Source organism: Heptranchias perlo, unplaced genomic scaffold (assembly GCF_035084215.1).
Source record: "Heptranchias perlo isolate sHepPer1 unplaced genomic scaffold, sHepPer1.hap1 HAP1_SCAFFOLD_50, whole genome shotgun sequence".
NCBI classification, from domain to species: domain Eukaryota; kingdom Metazoa; phylum Chordata; class Chondrichthyes; order Hexanchiformes; family Hexanchidae; genus Heptranchias; species Heptranchias perlo.
In genome coordinates this window covers 7,537,024-7,552,969 of record NW_027139516.1, presented here as the reverse complement: position 1 = coordinate 7,552,969, position 15,946 = coordinate 7,537,024, and the positions used below count along the sequence as shown (strand labels likewise).

Sequence of the window (15,946 nt, the reverse complement as noted above, 5' to 3'; positions counted from 1 at the left end):
TTTGAAATCCCCATGCACACCTGGCAGGATCCTGATACACTGTGAATCCCCATGCACACCTGGCAGGATCCTGATACACTGTGAATCCCCATACACACCTGGCAGGATCCTGATACACTGTGAATCCCCATACACACCTGGCAGGATACTGATACACTGTGAATCCCCATACACACCTGGCAGGATCCTGATACATTGTGAATCCCCATACACACCTGGCAGGATACTGATACACTGTGAATCCCCATACACATCTGGCAGGATCCTGAGACACAGTGAATCCCCATGCACACCTGGCAGGATCCTGATACACTGTGAATCCCCATACACACCTGGCAGGATACTGATACACTGTGAATCCCCATACACATCTGGCAGGATCCTGAGACACTGTGAATCCCCATACACACCTGGCAGGATCCTGAGACACTATGAATCTCCATACACACCTGGCAGTTCCTGATACACTGTGAAATCCGCATACACACCTGGCAGGATACCTAAATGCCGCCATGACATTCTGGACTCACAAGTAAAGAGCAGTGCCTTGAGACGGATGCTGTGGGTCACCTGCTCCCCGAGATATCTGAACCACCATCAACTGTCGGGAAATTGGTGGAGAAATGCAAAACATTAAAAATGATTTCATTTCACAGCACAGAATGAGACATCAAAGTGTTCGGTCTGATCTGAGAAGATGCGCAGATGTTCACACAATAGATCATTAATCCGTGGAGAAATGTGAGGGAAAGACAATGTTCAGGGTAATTAGGAAGTTTTGAGCTGGCTTCCTAATGGCAGTGAAAGAGAGAACATATTCTACTCAAGGAATAGTCCTTTGACTCAGGGTCTTTTTTGAACCCAATGGAATGACTGATTACAGTGAAAGAGAGAACTTATTCTACTCAAAGAATAGTCCTTTAACTCAGGGGTCTTTTTATACCCAATGGAATGACTGATGGCAGTGAAAGAGAGAACTTATTCTACTCAAAGAATAGTCCTTTAACTCAGGGGTCTTTTTAGACCCAATGGAATGACTGATGGCAGTGAAAGAGAGAACTTATTCTACTCAAAGAATAGTCCTTTAACTCACCGGTCTTTTTATACCCAATATAATGACTGATGGCAGTGAAAGAGAGAACTTATTCTATTCAATCATTCATTCCATTGAGTCCAAAAAGACCCTGAGTTAAAGGACTATTCTTTGAGCAGAATAAGTTCTCTATTTCACTGCCATCAGTCATTCCATTGGGTCTAAAAAGATCTTGAGTTAAAAGACTATTCTTTGCAGTGAAAGAGAGAACTTATTCTACTCAAAGAATAGTCCTTTAACTTCGGGTCTTTTTCGACCCAATGGAATGACTAATGGCAGTGCAAGATAGAACTTATTCTACTCACAGAATGGTCCTTTATCTCAGGGTCTTTTTAGACCCAATGGAATGACTAATGGAAACAGATTTGTAATTTCCCAAACCTGCATTGTTGGAAATTCAGACCAAAATGAAACAACGGAGTTTAATTATTGTGAGAACAGTTGAAATGAACTGTGAATGATCACTACTCTAACATTACACGGAGTGATGTGGGCAGTAGTCCTAATTCTAATTCTAATCGGTGATATGACAGGACTATTCGAAAAACACATTCAATGTAGGTGCAAAACTGCTGCAAAATTATTCGCAATTTCCGAGACAAAATAAAACAGGAGAATGATGAGGGACAGGAAAAGGTCATTTGGCGCAAATAAGACTGTCCCTGTTAGAGAGATGACTCAAACTACCGCTCCTCTCAGTGTATTCACAGAAACACGTTCAATTATCTCGTCACCCCACTTACACTGACCCTTTAGTGTCCTTCGTTGGTAATAGGTCACTACCCTCTTACCCTTTGGGTGAGAAAATTACCCTGACTTCCCTTCTCCGATATTAATTATTTTGTTGATTGAGCCTGTTTCCTGTTTCCGATGTGTATATTCAAGAATCAGATCGACATATTTTTTGGACACCAAGGGAATCAATGGATATGTGATACGGCGGGAAAGTGGATTTGATGTAGATCAGCCATGATCTAAATGAATGGCGCAGCAGGCTCGAGGGTCCGTATGTTCTACTCCTGCTCCTGTTTCTTATGTTCTTGTATCCTTACTAATATTGCAACATTGAAACATTTCAATACCGAAGTCTCTTGCACAAACAAAACACATGATACCCTCTCACCATTTTCTAGATCTAAATTCCTAATACCTTACATCATCTTTCTCATTCCCCTCTGTACCTTCAGAATGGCAGTGACCTTTATCTGTCAACAGGTGACTATAGAAGTGCAGGTAATACTTCAGATAACATACCCGAGTCCTGAAACAATAAGAATTTAACTACTCAGTCTGTACCTCTCCCAGTGCAAACAACACCCCAGATAAACTGCCCGAGGTCTGATACAATTACAGTGGAACTCCTGTCCATTCAGAATCTGTCCCTCTCCCAATGCCCACAATATCCCAGATAACCTGCCCCAGGTCTGATACAATAACAGTGGAACTTCGGTCCATTCACAGTCTGTCCCTCTCACAGTGCCCACAATATCCCAGATAACCTTCCCGAGGTCTGATACAATAATATTGGGACTTCTGTCCATTCACATTCTGTCCCTATCCCAAAACCGTATTTCCCACTTCCACAAAAGGTGAGCAACACTGAGAGTTTCATAGATTGATACATTACAGAATCATAGAATCACAGAAGTTACAACATGGAAACAGGCCCTTCGGCCCAACATGTCCATGTCGCCCAGTTTATACCACTAAGCTAGTCCCAATTGCCTGCACTTGGCCCATATCCCTCTATACCCATCTTCCCCATGTAACTGTCCAAATGCTTTTTAAAAGACAAAATTGTACCCGCCTCTACTACTGCCTCTGGCAGCTCGTTCCAGACACTCACCACCCTTTGAGTGAAAAAATTGCCCCTCTGGACCCTTTTGTATCTCTGCCCTCTCACCTTAAATCTATGCCCCCTCGTTATAGACTCCCCTACGTTTGGGAAAAGATTTTGACTATCGACCTTATCGATGCCCCTCATTATTTTATAGACTTCAATAAGATCACCCCTTAACCTCCTTATCTCCAGGGAAAAAAGTCCCAGTCTATCTAATCTCTCCCTATAAGTCAAACCATCAAGTCCCGGTAGCATCCTAGTAAATCTGATCTGCACTCTTTCTAGTTTAATAATATCCTTTCTATAATAGGGTGACCAGAACTGTACACAGCTTTCCAAGTGTGGCCTTACTAATGTCTTGTACAACTTCAACAAGACATCCCAACTCCTGTATTCAATGTTCTGACCAATGAAACCAAGCATGCCGAATGCCTTCTTCACCATCCTATACACCTGTGACTCCACTTTCAAGGAGCTATGAACCTGTACTCCTAGATCTCTTTGTTCTATAACTCTCCCCAACGCTCTACCATTAACGGAGTAGGTCCTGGCCCGATTCGATCTACCAAAATGCATCACCTCACATTTATCTAAATTAAACTCCATCTGCCAATCATCGATCCACTGGCCCAATTTATCAAGATCCCGTTGCAATCCTAGATAACCTTCTTCACTGTCCACAATGCCACCAATCTTGGTGTCATCTGCAAACTTACTAACCATGCCTCCTAAATTCTCATCCAAATCATTAATATAAATAACAAATATAAGCGGACCCAGCACCGATCCCAGAGGCACACCGCTGGTCACAGGCCTCCAGTTTGATAACAACCCTCTACACCCACCCTCTGTCTTCTGTCTTCAAGCCAATCTTGTATCCAATTGGCTACCTCACCTTGGATCCCGTGAGATTTAAACTTATGTAACAACCTACCATGGGGTACCTTGTCAAAGGCTTTGCTGAAGTCCATGTAGACCACGTCTACTGCACAGCCCTCATCTATCTTCTTAGTTACCCCTTCAAAAAACTCAATCAAATTCGTGAGACATGATTTTCCTCTCACAAAACCATGCTGACTGTTCCTAATCATTCCCTGCCTCTCCAAATGAAAATTAGAACCTCAATTTTCATATAACCAGGACGATGTGATGATTTGCAATGAGATTTCTGTAGTACAGGGCAGGGCTGACAGTATTAACCATTGGACGGAAAATATCACCTTCATAGAAATCTCCATGTTCAATAAATATTACAATCAAGTGAGGATTTGAAACTTGTCTCTGCCGTTGTTCAATTTCAAGCGAGATTTTCAGTAACTGAGATTAATTTCCTGCTCGCACCTCTATTGAAGCTGTGAATTAACTCTCGGAACATTTTACTGAATAGTAAAGTGATATTGAGAACGTTTTTTTTATGTCAATACAACTAACATTAAGAACCACTTTCTGTCTGTTCTAATTGAAGATGTTCAACAGAAACACAAGGAAACACTCCGGGTCCAAACTGAAACACTGAGAGTGAACACGATCCTAATAAAGGAGAAGGTTAAGATTTTCCAGCTGGTCACTCTATACACTGAGCTAACGGTCATTTCTACTGTTCGAGATCGGACACTTGTAGAACATGAACTGCTGGCAAGAGGCCGAGACCATGAAGAGTGGAGAGAGAAACATCTCCGGAGAGAACTGGAAAAAATCCGAACTGATCAATTGTTCCAGAGCAGTTTTTCCAGGAGAAAATCCAAATCAGGGAGTTCAGCAGCAGTGAGCGGAGTCGCGGGGATTGGAAAAACAACAATGGTACAAAAGATTGTTTATGACTGGGCCACTGGGAAAATATACCCACACTTTCAATTTCTGTTCAGTTTTAAATTCCGGGATTTGAACACTATTAACTGTAGAATAAACCTGAGAAATCTGATCCTGGATCTGCATCCTTACTTTGTGAATATTCTGGGAGAGCTCTGGAAGAACCCAGAGAGATTACTGTTTATATTCGATGGTTTAGATGAATTCAATGACAGCATCGATTTTGCTGACAAACGGAGAAATACAGAAAGTCAGTACATGTGCACAGATCCTGAAGACCAGTGTGAAGTGTCTGACATTGTGTACAGTTTAATACAGCACAGGCTGCTCCCAGGATGTTCAGTGCTCGTGACCAGCCGCCCCACTGCATTACATTTATTGGAAAAGGCTGAGATCAGTGTCTGGGCTGAAATCCTGGGATTTGTTGGTGAAGAACGGAAGGAATATTTCAACAAGTTTTTTGAAGATCAGTCTGTGGCAGCAGCTGTTTTCAAACATGTGGAGGAGAACGAGATCCTGTACACCATGTGTTACAACCCTTCCTACTGCTGGATCCTCGGTCTGTCACTGGGTCCCTTCTTCACACAAAGAGACAGGAAACAGCAGCGAGTTCCCAAGACCATCACCCAACTATATTCCTACTATATTTACAACATTCTGAAAAACCATGGCCGAGAGATTGAATCCCCCCGTGATGTGTTACTGAAGATCGGTGAAATGGCCTTCACAGGAGTCTCCGAGAAGAAGATTGTGTTTAGAAATGGAGATTTGATCAAGTACAATCTGCAACCTTCCCAGTTCCTGTCTGGGTTCATGATGGAACTTTTGGAGAGAGATGATTCTGCCCAGAGTGTGGTTTACACATTCCCGCACCTCACAATCCAAGAGTTTGTAGCCGCACTCGCACAATTCCTGACTCCAGATCCAGGGGACATCCGGAAACTCCTCACTGAAGCCCACAGCAAGGAAGATGGGCGATTTGAGATATTTCTCCGTTTTGTTGTTGGTCTCTCCTCCTCACAGTCAGCTCGGCCCCTGGAGGAGTTTCTCGGTCCATTTCTTCATCAAACAATCTGCGGAGTGATTGACTGGGTGAAGGAGAAGGTTGAAGTCCAGATTGGAAACATAGCGAGTGAAACTGGTAAAAGGGACCTCCTGAACACATTCCACTACCTGTTTGAGTCTCAGAATCAAACACTGGCTCGGGTAACAGTGGGATCTGTGGAAACACTTACATTTATGGAATTGGGACTGACTCCGATTGACTGTGCGGTGCTGTCTCATGTCATTGGACTCTGTGACACAATAAAAGTCCTCGATCTGGAGAACTGCTTCATTCTGTGTGAAGGACTCCAGCGGCTGGGACCCGCACTGCACAAATGTCAGGTGTTGAGGTAACTGTTTATTTGTCTCTTACTGTTCGGCCAATTGTAGAACAGTCACGGATTGTATTGTTGCTCCGTAATGAAGGGAAACAAACAGTTCAGTTAAACCAGAGAGAAGAAGATTCAACACAAATATGACAAATGATAAGAGGATCGGTTAGTGATTCCCTGAGGACTGGAGAATCTAAAATGGATCCTTGTGATCAAGTCGGGATTTTACAGTCTTTATCGGATCAGTAAATACAGGTCACTGAAAGAGTCTGATAATTTAATTGTAATAAATGATATTTATTGCTGTTTTTCTCACTGCCTGAGATACGTCCATTGAAGAGGCTCCTTCTCACTGTTACTTACACGTAGACCGACACAAACTGCAGCAGTCTGTGTGTCTGGGCATCCCACCCTCTTACCGAGGTGTGTGGACAAGTAACAGTCACCGGACTGTGATCGTGTGTGGGAGAGGGAAGCAGAAACACCAAACATTTAGTAACAAAGAGCAAAACACAGCTTTCGGGCAGTCAACCGCCAGTGGGTGGGCTGAGCTATCCCCGCAGGACGTCGGTCCGTTATCTTAACTCATCAATGACACAGCCCTTCACACTCTCCAATACATCCATCATCTCTTCACCCAGCTGGCAGCACTCGTGCCTCTGAGTCAGAATGTCGTGGATTCAGGCCCCTCGCTCATTAATCCAGGCCGACACTTCAGTGGGATTTGGGAACTAAAATCTGCCGGTAAAAAGCTTCCAATCTAACAGGTTTTGAAAGTCCATGAGTACAGACACACACCGGTCAGCGGTGGGGCCTCAGACACAGCGGGAGGCTCCTGGGTTAACCAGGAGCAGTGAACCCGGGAATTACTCGTAATCTGTTACGTGTGTGAGGCCCCGCTCGAGGAGGGAACTTCAGAAAATTCCCCAAAAACTGTCGGGCCCGTTACACCTGAAATAAATGTAGAGACAGTTTAATGGGAATAAAGTGAGAGACTCCCCTCCCCGATAAACTAGGAGTACAGGGACATTTAAAACTTGTAACAGGACAGAATAAACTTTCCTTGTTACATAAAATCCTGGGGGACGGATTTTGCACCAGCAGTTCACGCCGTTTCACAATATATCCCTAACCCCGAGATATTATATAGATTAATATAATACTACATAAAGTACAGGTAATCACCGCTTTATCATTTAATTAAGTGAAAATCGCCCCATTCCCATAAAATCTCGGATTTGAGAAACAGCAGAAAGTTTCCCCAAACATGACGGGACCGGTCACTGACCTCCAGGAGGGTGATTCTGATCATCAGGGAATGAGACCGAACTGAGGGACATTTAAAGGTTTCACACAGTCAGCACTTTATTTAGTAAATACATTTACTGACAATGGCTGAATACATGGATCATTGGACAGAATGAGATTCATTGTCAGTGACAGGGAAATCTGGTTATTAATTTCCTGAAGATTTTTCAGTGTTTCCTGTAATATCAGAGAGAAATTGTGAGATCGGGGATTGGATTCAGTTTGTTTCTCACTCTCTGTCTGTTTGTGTTTAGACTGGGGAGAAATGAACTGGGAGATTCAGGAATGAAACTACTGTCTGCGGCTCTGAGGAACCCGGACTGTGAAATACAGAAACTGGAGTAAGTATCAGACTGTGTGAGATTGTGTTTATAATAACTGGATGTCTAACACGGTACATTAATGTCAGTATAAGTAATAATAATACATATAAATACTGGAAATTTACTCTGATTTCTATTATCTCTGCTCGTCTCTCTCCTCTCTCTGATCTCCAGGTTATGTGATAATGATCTCACAGCTTCTTGTACCGAGGATCTCTCCTCCGCTCTAAGTACAAACCGGTCACTGACGGTTCTGGACCTGGGTTATAATAAACTGGGAGATTCAGGAGTGAAACTACTGTCTGAGGCTCTGAGGAACCCGGACTGTAAAATACACGAACTGGAGTAAGTATCAGACTGTGTGAGATTGTATTTATAATAACTGGATGTCTAACACTCTACATTAATGTCAGTATAAGTAATAATAATACAAATAAATACTTGGGATTTACTCTGATTTCTATTATCTCTGCTCGTCTCTCTCTTTTTCTCTCTCGCTGATCTCCAGGTTACGCGCTAACGATCTCACAATTTCTTGTACCGAGGATCTCGTCTCCGCTCTCAGTACAAACCGGTCACTGATGGTTCTGGACCTGAGTAATAATAAACTGGGAGATTCAGGAGTGAAACTGCTGTCTGCGGCTCTGAGGAACCCGGACTGTAAAATACAGGAACTGGGGTAAGTATCAGACTGTGTGAGATTGTGTTCAAAATAACTGGATGTCGAACACGGTACATTAATATCAGTATAAGATATAATACTACAAAAAACACTGGGAATTGACTCTGATTCCTCTATTTCTCTCTCTCTCCTCTCTTTGTGATCACCAGGTTATGTGATAACGATCTCACAGTTTCTTGTACCGACGTTCTCTCCTCCGCTCTCAGTACAAACCGGTCACTGACGGGTCTGGACCTGAGTGATAATAAACTGGGAGATTCAGGAGTGAAACTATTGTCTGCGGCTCTGAGGAACCCGGACTGTAAAATACAGGAACTGCGGTAAGTATCAGACTGTGTGAGATTGTGTTTATAATAACTGGATGTCTAACACTGTACATTAATGTCAGTGCAAGTAATAATAATTCAATAAACACTGGGAATTTACTCTGATTCCTCTGTCTCCCCCTCTCTCCTCTCTCTCTGATCTCCAGGTTATGTGATAACGATCTTACAGATTCTTGTACCGAGGATCTCTCCTCCGCTCTCATTACAAACCGGTCACTGATGGTTCTGGACCTGGGTAATAATAAACTGGGAGATTCAGGAGTGAAACTACTGTCTGCGGCTCTGAGGAACCCAGACTGTAAAATACAGACACTCGGGTAAGTATCAGACTGTGAGATTGTGTTTATAATAACTGAATGTCTAACACTGTATATTAATATCAGTATCAGCAATAATAATACAAATAAATACTGGGAATTCACCCTGATTCCTGTTATTTCTCTCTCTCTGATCCCCAGTCTGTACAATGTCGGTCTCTCAGATTCTTGTACCGAGGATCTCGTCTCCGCTCTCAGTACAAACCGGTCATTGACGGGTCTGAACCTGGGATCAAACTCCTTCACAGACCGATCTGTCCCCGCTCTCCGCTCCCTTATACTGACCTGCAGGAGTCTGGAGCGGATCTGGTGAGTGTTTGTGTGAATGTTTAATGCAATAAATAAAATATCACTGGGATTCAGTCCCTTTTATGGGGAATATTTGTGTGTAATTATCATTGAAATATTAACCCCAGTCTCCCTGTTATTTACACTGTTGTTCAATCTGTTTATTTCCTGTTTAATCTTTAATCTGTTTCAGGCTGGGGGGGAATCAGTTCGGTTCAAACGGAAAGAATCAGCTGAAGTCACTGCGGGAATCCAGACCCGGACTGAAAGTGGGAGTGTGAACATTTCAATTTATAACCATTCCTGGTCTCATTATATGAACATGTCAATTTATAACCATTCCTGGTCTCATTATATGAACATTTCAATTTATAACCAGTCCTGGTCTCATTATATGAACATTTCAATTTATAACCATTCCTGGTCTCATTATATGAACATTTCAATTTATAACCATTCCTGGTCTCATTAACTGGACATTTCGGCCGATTCTCTGTCCCTCCCCTTTAACCGGCCGCGCTCCAGGTTTAAATCCTAACTGCCCTTTAACGATTTCCAGCTCGAGCTGAGCGAGCGTCGTCTCCCATTGTGACGTCAGAGGCCCAGCGACAGGGTCACGAGACTCAGTCACCCGGTCCCACAGCGCTGATTCTGCCGGATATCCGGGGCTGGATGGTCACCAATGGGGCACTGGGTCAATGGACAGACAGGAAGGGCCCAGGGTGGGGCTCAGTCTGGGCTGCAGTGGGAAACTGGGTCAATGTACAGACAGGAAGTGCCCAGAGTGGAGCTCAGTCTGGGCTGCAGTGGGACACTGGGTCAATGTACAGACAGGAAGGGCCCAGGGTGGGGCTCAGTCTGGGCTGTAGTGGGACACTGGGTCAATGTACAGACAGGAAGGGCCCAGGGTGGGGCTCAGTCTGGGCTGCAGTGGGGCACTGTGTCAATGTACTGACAGGAAGGGCCCAGGGTGGGGCTCAGTCTGGGCTGTAGTGGGACACTGGATAAATGTACAGACAGGAAGGGCCCAGGGTGGGGCTCAGTCTGGGCTGCAGTGAGACACTGGGTCAATGTACAGACAGGAAGGGCCTAGGGTGGGGCTCAGTCTGGGGTGCAGTGGGACACTGGGTCAATATACAGACAGGAAGGGCCTAGGGTGGGGCTCAGTCTGGGCTGCAGTGAGACACGGGGTCAAGGTACAGACAGGAAGAGACCAGGGTGGGGCTTAGTCTGGACTGCAGTGAGACACTAGGTCAATGTACAGACAGGAAGGGCCCAGGGTGGGGCTCAGTCTGGGCTTCAGTGGGACACTGGATCAATGTACAGACAGGAAGGGCCCAGGGTGGGGCTCAGTCTGGGCTGCAGTGGGACACTGGGTGAATGATCAAACGAGAAGTTTCCAGTGCAACAAGTGTCCCTCTGTACGGTGTAAGTCCCCCCCAGTGATGAGTCGGACTCTGTAACAAGTATCCCTGCAACCCTCCATAACCTCTGTGATCCTCCAATTTTGGCCTCTTGTACATCCCACACTCCCTTTGCTCCACCATTGGCGGTCGTACCTTTAGCCGTCTCGGCCCTAATCTCTGGAATTCCCTCCCTAAACCTCTCCGCCTCTCTCTCCTCCTTTAAAAGCCTTCTTAAAACCTACCTCTTTGCCCAAGCTTTTGGTCATCTGTCCGAATACCTCCTTGTGTGGCTCGGTGTCACAGGATTCGCTCCTGTGATGCGCCCTGTGACGTTTTACTACTATAAAGGTGCAATATAAATGTAAGTTGTTGTTTGTGTGCTGTTTTAATAAAACTCCACCGCTTACTTCAGCTCAGGCCTGACCTCGTTATTTTTCTTAATGGTGTTCGTGTTTTAAAATATTGAATAAGGGATCCTTGAAATTACATCCCTCCTCCTCCAAGAGGCATCGCAGACGTGACTGTTTGGTCGAGTGAAACGTGTGTGTGTGAGCGGGGCGGACGGCGGGGGAGTCTTATTCGGGAGGCTGGATGTGCTGTTTACACGAAATGATGAGATGGACTGTGAGCAAAAGAACTCAGCAGGGACCCCACAAAATGGCCTGCCGACATGCAACGCAAAATGGCCGCCAGACACCTGCCCCAAAATGGCCGACGTGGACCCGCTGCAAAATCACAGAATGATCGATCACAAAAGGAAGCCATTCGGCCCATCGTGCCGGTGTCGGCTCTTTTAAAAAGCTAACCAGATAGTCCCATTACCCTGATATTTCCTCGTGGCCAACACACTTTTCCTTTTCCAGTAATTATCTAATTCCCTTTTGAAAGTTACTATTGAATCTGCTTCCACCTCCCTTTCAGGCAGTGAATTGCAGATCATTACAACTCGCTGCAGAAAAAATAATCCTTCCTCATCTCACCTCTGGCTCTTCTGATAATTATTTTGAATCTGTGTCCTCTGGTTACCGACCCTCTGCCACTGGAAACAGTTTCTCCTCATTTACTCCACCAAAACACCTCAAATGGCCGCTCTGTCCCCTCAAAGTTGTTCCATCTCCCCGAAACACAATCATCATTTTGAAATTATAACAAACCCTCGAAGCCCGTACAGGAGTTCATTTTCCGATGTTATTCTCCTCTCGGCCCCTGTTTGTCTCACACTGGGTTAACGTGTTTGTATAACATTGCAGGCCGGGCTACTTTAACCTGATTAATTCACAACGGTCACAATCGAACAGGAACATGTTAAACCGAGGCCCCAAAACCAGGGCTCAGAGAGGAAATTAAACCCCAGGGCAATAAACAGATTGAACTCACTTGGGCCCTACTTGGATGCAGCCTTTGGAGGAGGTCTCGGCCGTTCCCCTGTCAGGGAGGCAATGGGCACCCCAGTGTGATCAAAGAGTGGCAGCCTTTAGATTTGGAACACGACCAGAACAACAACTACAGACGGCCAGCAAGGCGACATCTTGGACAAATGGCGGAAATTTCGGCGGCCATATTGGATAAAAACAGTGGCAAGTACGGCGGCCATCTGGGACAAATGTCACGAGTATGGCAGCCATCTTGGACGAAATGGCGGGAAAGTACCGCACAGCGTATCCCCAGTGATACAACAGTGACCCCAGAGTGCAGCAGGGATCCCATATTGCACGCAGTTACCTCAGAGTGATCGCAGATTGGCAATCTTTATATTTAGATCACCACCACAACAATTACTACTACTACAACGACAACTCGTATTTATAATATATATATACATGTATATACTGTATATGTCTATTTGCAAACGGCCAGCATGTCGGCATTTTGGACAAAATGGCGACAAGTACGGTGGCCATCTTGTACAAAACGGAGGCAAGTACTGCGCACAGATTGCTCAGTGATCACACAGTGACCCCAGAGTGCACCCAGGAAGACCAGAGTGATTCCTGAGTGAAACGAGTGAAACCAGGGTGCACCAAGTCAACAAAGATTAATCCCAGAGTGCATCCAGTGATCTCGGAGTGCACCCAGTCACCCCAGAGTGATCCCTGAATGCACCCAGCGATCCCAGAGTGGCAGTCTTTATATTTAGCCCAACACCACTACTACTACTGCAACAACAACAATTTGTATTTATAATACATATATATTCCATGTACATATATATTTACACACGGCCAGCATGGCGGCATCTTGGACAAAATGGCGGCCATCTTGGACCAAATGCCGGCAATTCACGTGCAAAGTTTCCCCAGTGATCCCACAGTGACCCCGAATGCACCAGTGACCCCAAATTGACCCCGGAGTGCATCCTCTCACCCCAGAGAGATCCCAAGTGGCTGTCTTTGTATTTCAAACATCACAACAACTACTACTACAACAAAAACAACTTGTACTTATAATATATATTATATATGAGATGTATATGTGTATTTACACGAGGGCCAGCAAGTACGGTGAACATCTTGGACAAGATGGCGGCAAGTAGTTAGAGTCATAGAGTCATACAGCACGGATAGAGGCCCTTCGGCCCATCGTGTCCGCGCCGGCCATCAGCCCTGTCTACTCTAATCCCATATTCCAGCATTTGGTCCGTAGCCTTGTATGCTATGGCATTTCAAGTGCTCATCCAAATGCTTCTTGAATGTTGTGAGGGTTTCTGCCTCCACAACCCTTTCAGGCAGTGAGTTCCAGACTCCAACCACCCTCTGGGTGAAAAAGTTCTTTCTCAAATCCCCTCTAAACCTCCCGCCTTTTACCTTGAATCTATGTCCCCTTGTTATAGAACCCTCAACGAAGGGAAAAAGCTCCTTAGTATCCATCCTATCTGTGCCCCTCATAATTTTGTACACCTCAATCATGTCCCCCCTCAGCCTCCTCTGCTCCAAGGAAAACAAACCCAATCTTCCCAGTCTCTCTTCATAGCTGAAGCGCTCCAGCCCTGGTAACATCCTGGTGAATCTCCAAAGCGATCACATCCTTCCTGTAGTGTGGCGACCAGAACTGCACACAGTACTCCAGCTGTGGCCTAACCAGTGTTTTATACAGCTCCATCATAACCTCCTTGCTCTTATATTCTATGCCTCGGCTAATAAAGGCAAGTATCCCATATGCCTTCTTTACCACCTTATCTACCTGTTCCGCCGCCTTCAGGGATCTGTGAACTTGCACACCAAGATCCCTCTGACCCTCTGTCTTGCCTAGGGTCCTCCCATTCATTGTGTATTCCCTTGCCTTGTTAGTCCCTCCAAAGTGCATCACCTCGCACTTTTCCGGGTTAAATTCCATTTGCCACTGTTCCGCCCATCTGACCAACCCATCTATATCGTCCTGCAGACTGAGGCTATCCTCCTCACTATTTACCACCCTACCAATCTTTGTATCATCAGCGAAATTACTGATCATACCTTTTACATTCATATCCAAGTCATTAATGTAGACCACAAACAGCAAGGGACCCAGCACCGATCCCTGTGGTACCCCACTGGCCACAGGCTTCCAGTCACAAAAACAACCTTCGACCATCACCCTCTGCCTTCTGCCACTAAGCCAGTTTTGTATCCAAAGTGCCAAGGCACCCTGGATTCCATGGGCTCGTACCTTCTTGACCAGTCTCCTGTGGGGGACTTTATCGAAGGCCTTACTGAAATCCATGTATACCACATCCACTGCGTTACCCTCATCCACACGCCTAGTCACCCCCTCAAAAAATTCAATCAAATTAGTCAGACATGATCTTCCCTTGACAAAGCCATGTTGACTATCCCTGATTAATCCTTGCTTCTCCAAGTGGAGACTAATTTTGTCCTTCAGAATTTTTTCCAATAATTTTCCTACCACTGATGTTAGGCTCACTGGCCTGTAGTTCCCCGGTTTTTCCCTACTCCCCTTCTTGAATAATGGTATTACATTAGCAGTTCTCCAGTCCTCTGGCACATCCCCTGTGGCCAGAGAGGTTCTGAATATATGTGTCAGAGCCCCCGCAATCTCCTCCTTTGCCTCACACAGTAGCCTGGGATACATTTCGTCCGGGCCTGGGGATTTATCCATTTTTAGGCCTGTTAAAACCGCCAATACCACCTCTCGCTCGATGTTAATATGTTCGAGTATATCACAGTCCCCCTGCCGTATTTCTATGTCTACATCGTCCTTCTCCATAGTGAAAACAGATGCAAAAAATTCATTTAGAACCCCTCCTACATCTGCCGGCTCCACACACAGATTGCCATTTTTGTCCCTAATGGGCCCTATTTTTTCCCTAGTCATCCTCTTACCCTTAATATACTTATAAAACATCTTAGGATTTTCCTTTATTTTGCTCGCCAGTGTTATTTCATGGCCCCTCCTTGATCTCCTAATTTCTTTTTTATGTATCCCCCTGCACTTTTTGTACTCCTCTCGGGCTTCCTCCGTCTTTAGCCTTTTGTATCTGCCAAAAGCCCTCATTTTTTTCCTAATCCATTCTCGTATATCCCCTGACATCCAAGTTTCCCTGGAGTTCTTGGAACCACCCTTGACCTTTACGGGAACATGTTGCCATTGTATGGTCTCAATCTCCCTTCTGAAAGACTCCCATTGCTCCGATGCGGATTTTCCTACAAGCAGCTGATCCCAGTCCATTTTGGCCAGATCCTGCCTTATCCTATTAAAATCGGCCTTCCCCCAATTTAGAACCTTTATTTCCGGCCGCTCCCTGTCCTTTTCCATGACCACCTTAAATCTCACCGAATTATGGTCACTGTCACCAAAGTGCTCACCTACGAGCACTTCTTCCACTTGGCCGGCCACATTCCCTAGAATTAGGTCCAGTACCGCCCCCTCTCTTGTCGGACTTTCTGCATGCTGGCTCAAAAAGCTCTCCTGGATGCACGTTAAGAATTTTGTACCCTCTAAGCCTTTTACACTCTGAGTATCCCAGTTAATATTGGGGAAGTTGAAATCCCCCACTATTATTACCCTATTATTTGCACAATTTTCTGAGATTTGCCTACATATCTGTTCCTCGATCTCCCCCTGACTGTTTGGGGGCCTATAGTACACTCCCATCAAAGTGCTTGCCCCCTTTTTGTTTTTAAGCTCCACCCATATGGCCTCATTAGAGGAACCTGCTAATATATCATCCCTCCTTATGGC

The 15,946-nt window shown here is 45.1% G+C and overlaps 1 protein-coding gene across 3 annotated transcripts in view; it reads left to right on the top strand.

The window, feature by feature from the left end:
• Positions 1-11,179, top strand: part of LOC137314018 (NACHT, LRR and PYD domains-containing protein 12-like) — a 46,833-nt gene extending 35,654 nt beyond the window's left edge. For all 3 annotated transcript variants that reach the window (XM_067979708.1, XM_067979710.1, XM_067979709.1), the window contains 8 exons: positions 4,399-6,136; positions 7,681-7,767; positions 7,924-8,094; positions 8,258-8,428; positions 8,581-8,751; positions 8,904-9,074; positions 9,216-9,383; positions 9,556-11,179. In XM_067979708.1, coding sequence (XP_067835809.1) covers positions 4,399-6,136; positions 7,681-7,767; positions 7,924-8,094; positions 8,258-8,428; positions 8,581-8,751; positions 8,904-9,074; positions 9,216-9,383; positions 9,556-9,643 — 2,765 coding nt within the window. In that variant the 3' untranslated portion in view covers positions 9,644-11,179. The remainder of the gene's footprint in view (positions 1-4,398; positions 6,137-7,680; positions 7,768-7,923; positions 8,095-8,257; positions 8,429-8,580; positions 8,752-8,903; positions 9,075-9,215; positions 9,384-9,555) is intronic.
• Positions 11,180-15,946: the final 4,767 nt, after the last annotated feature.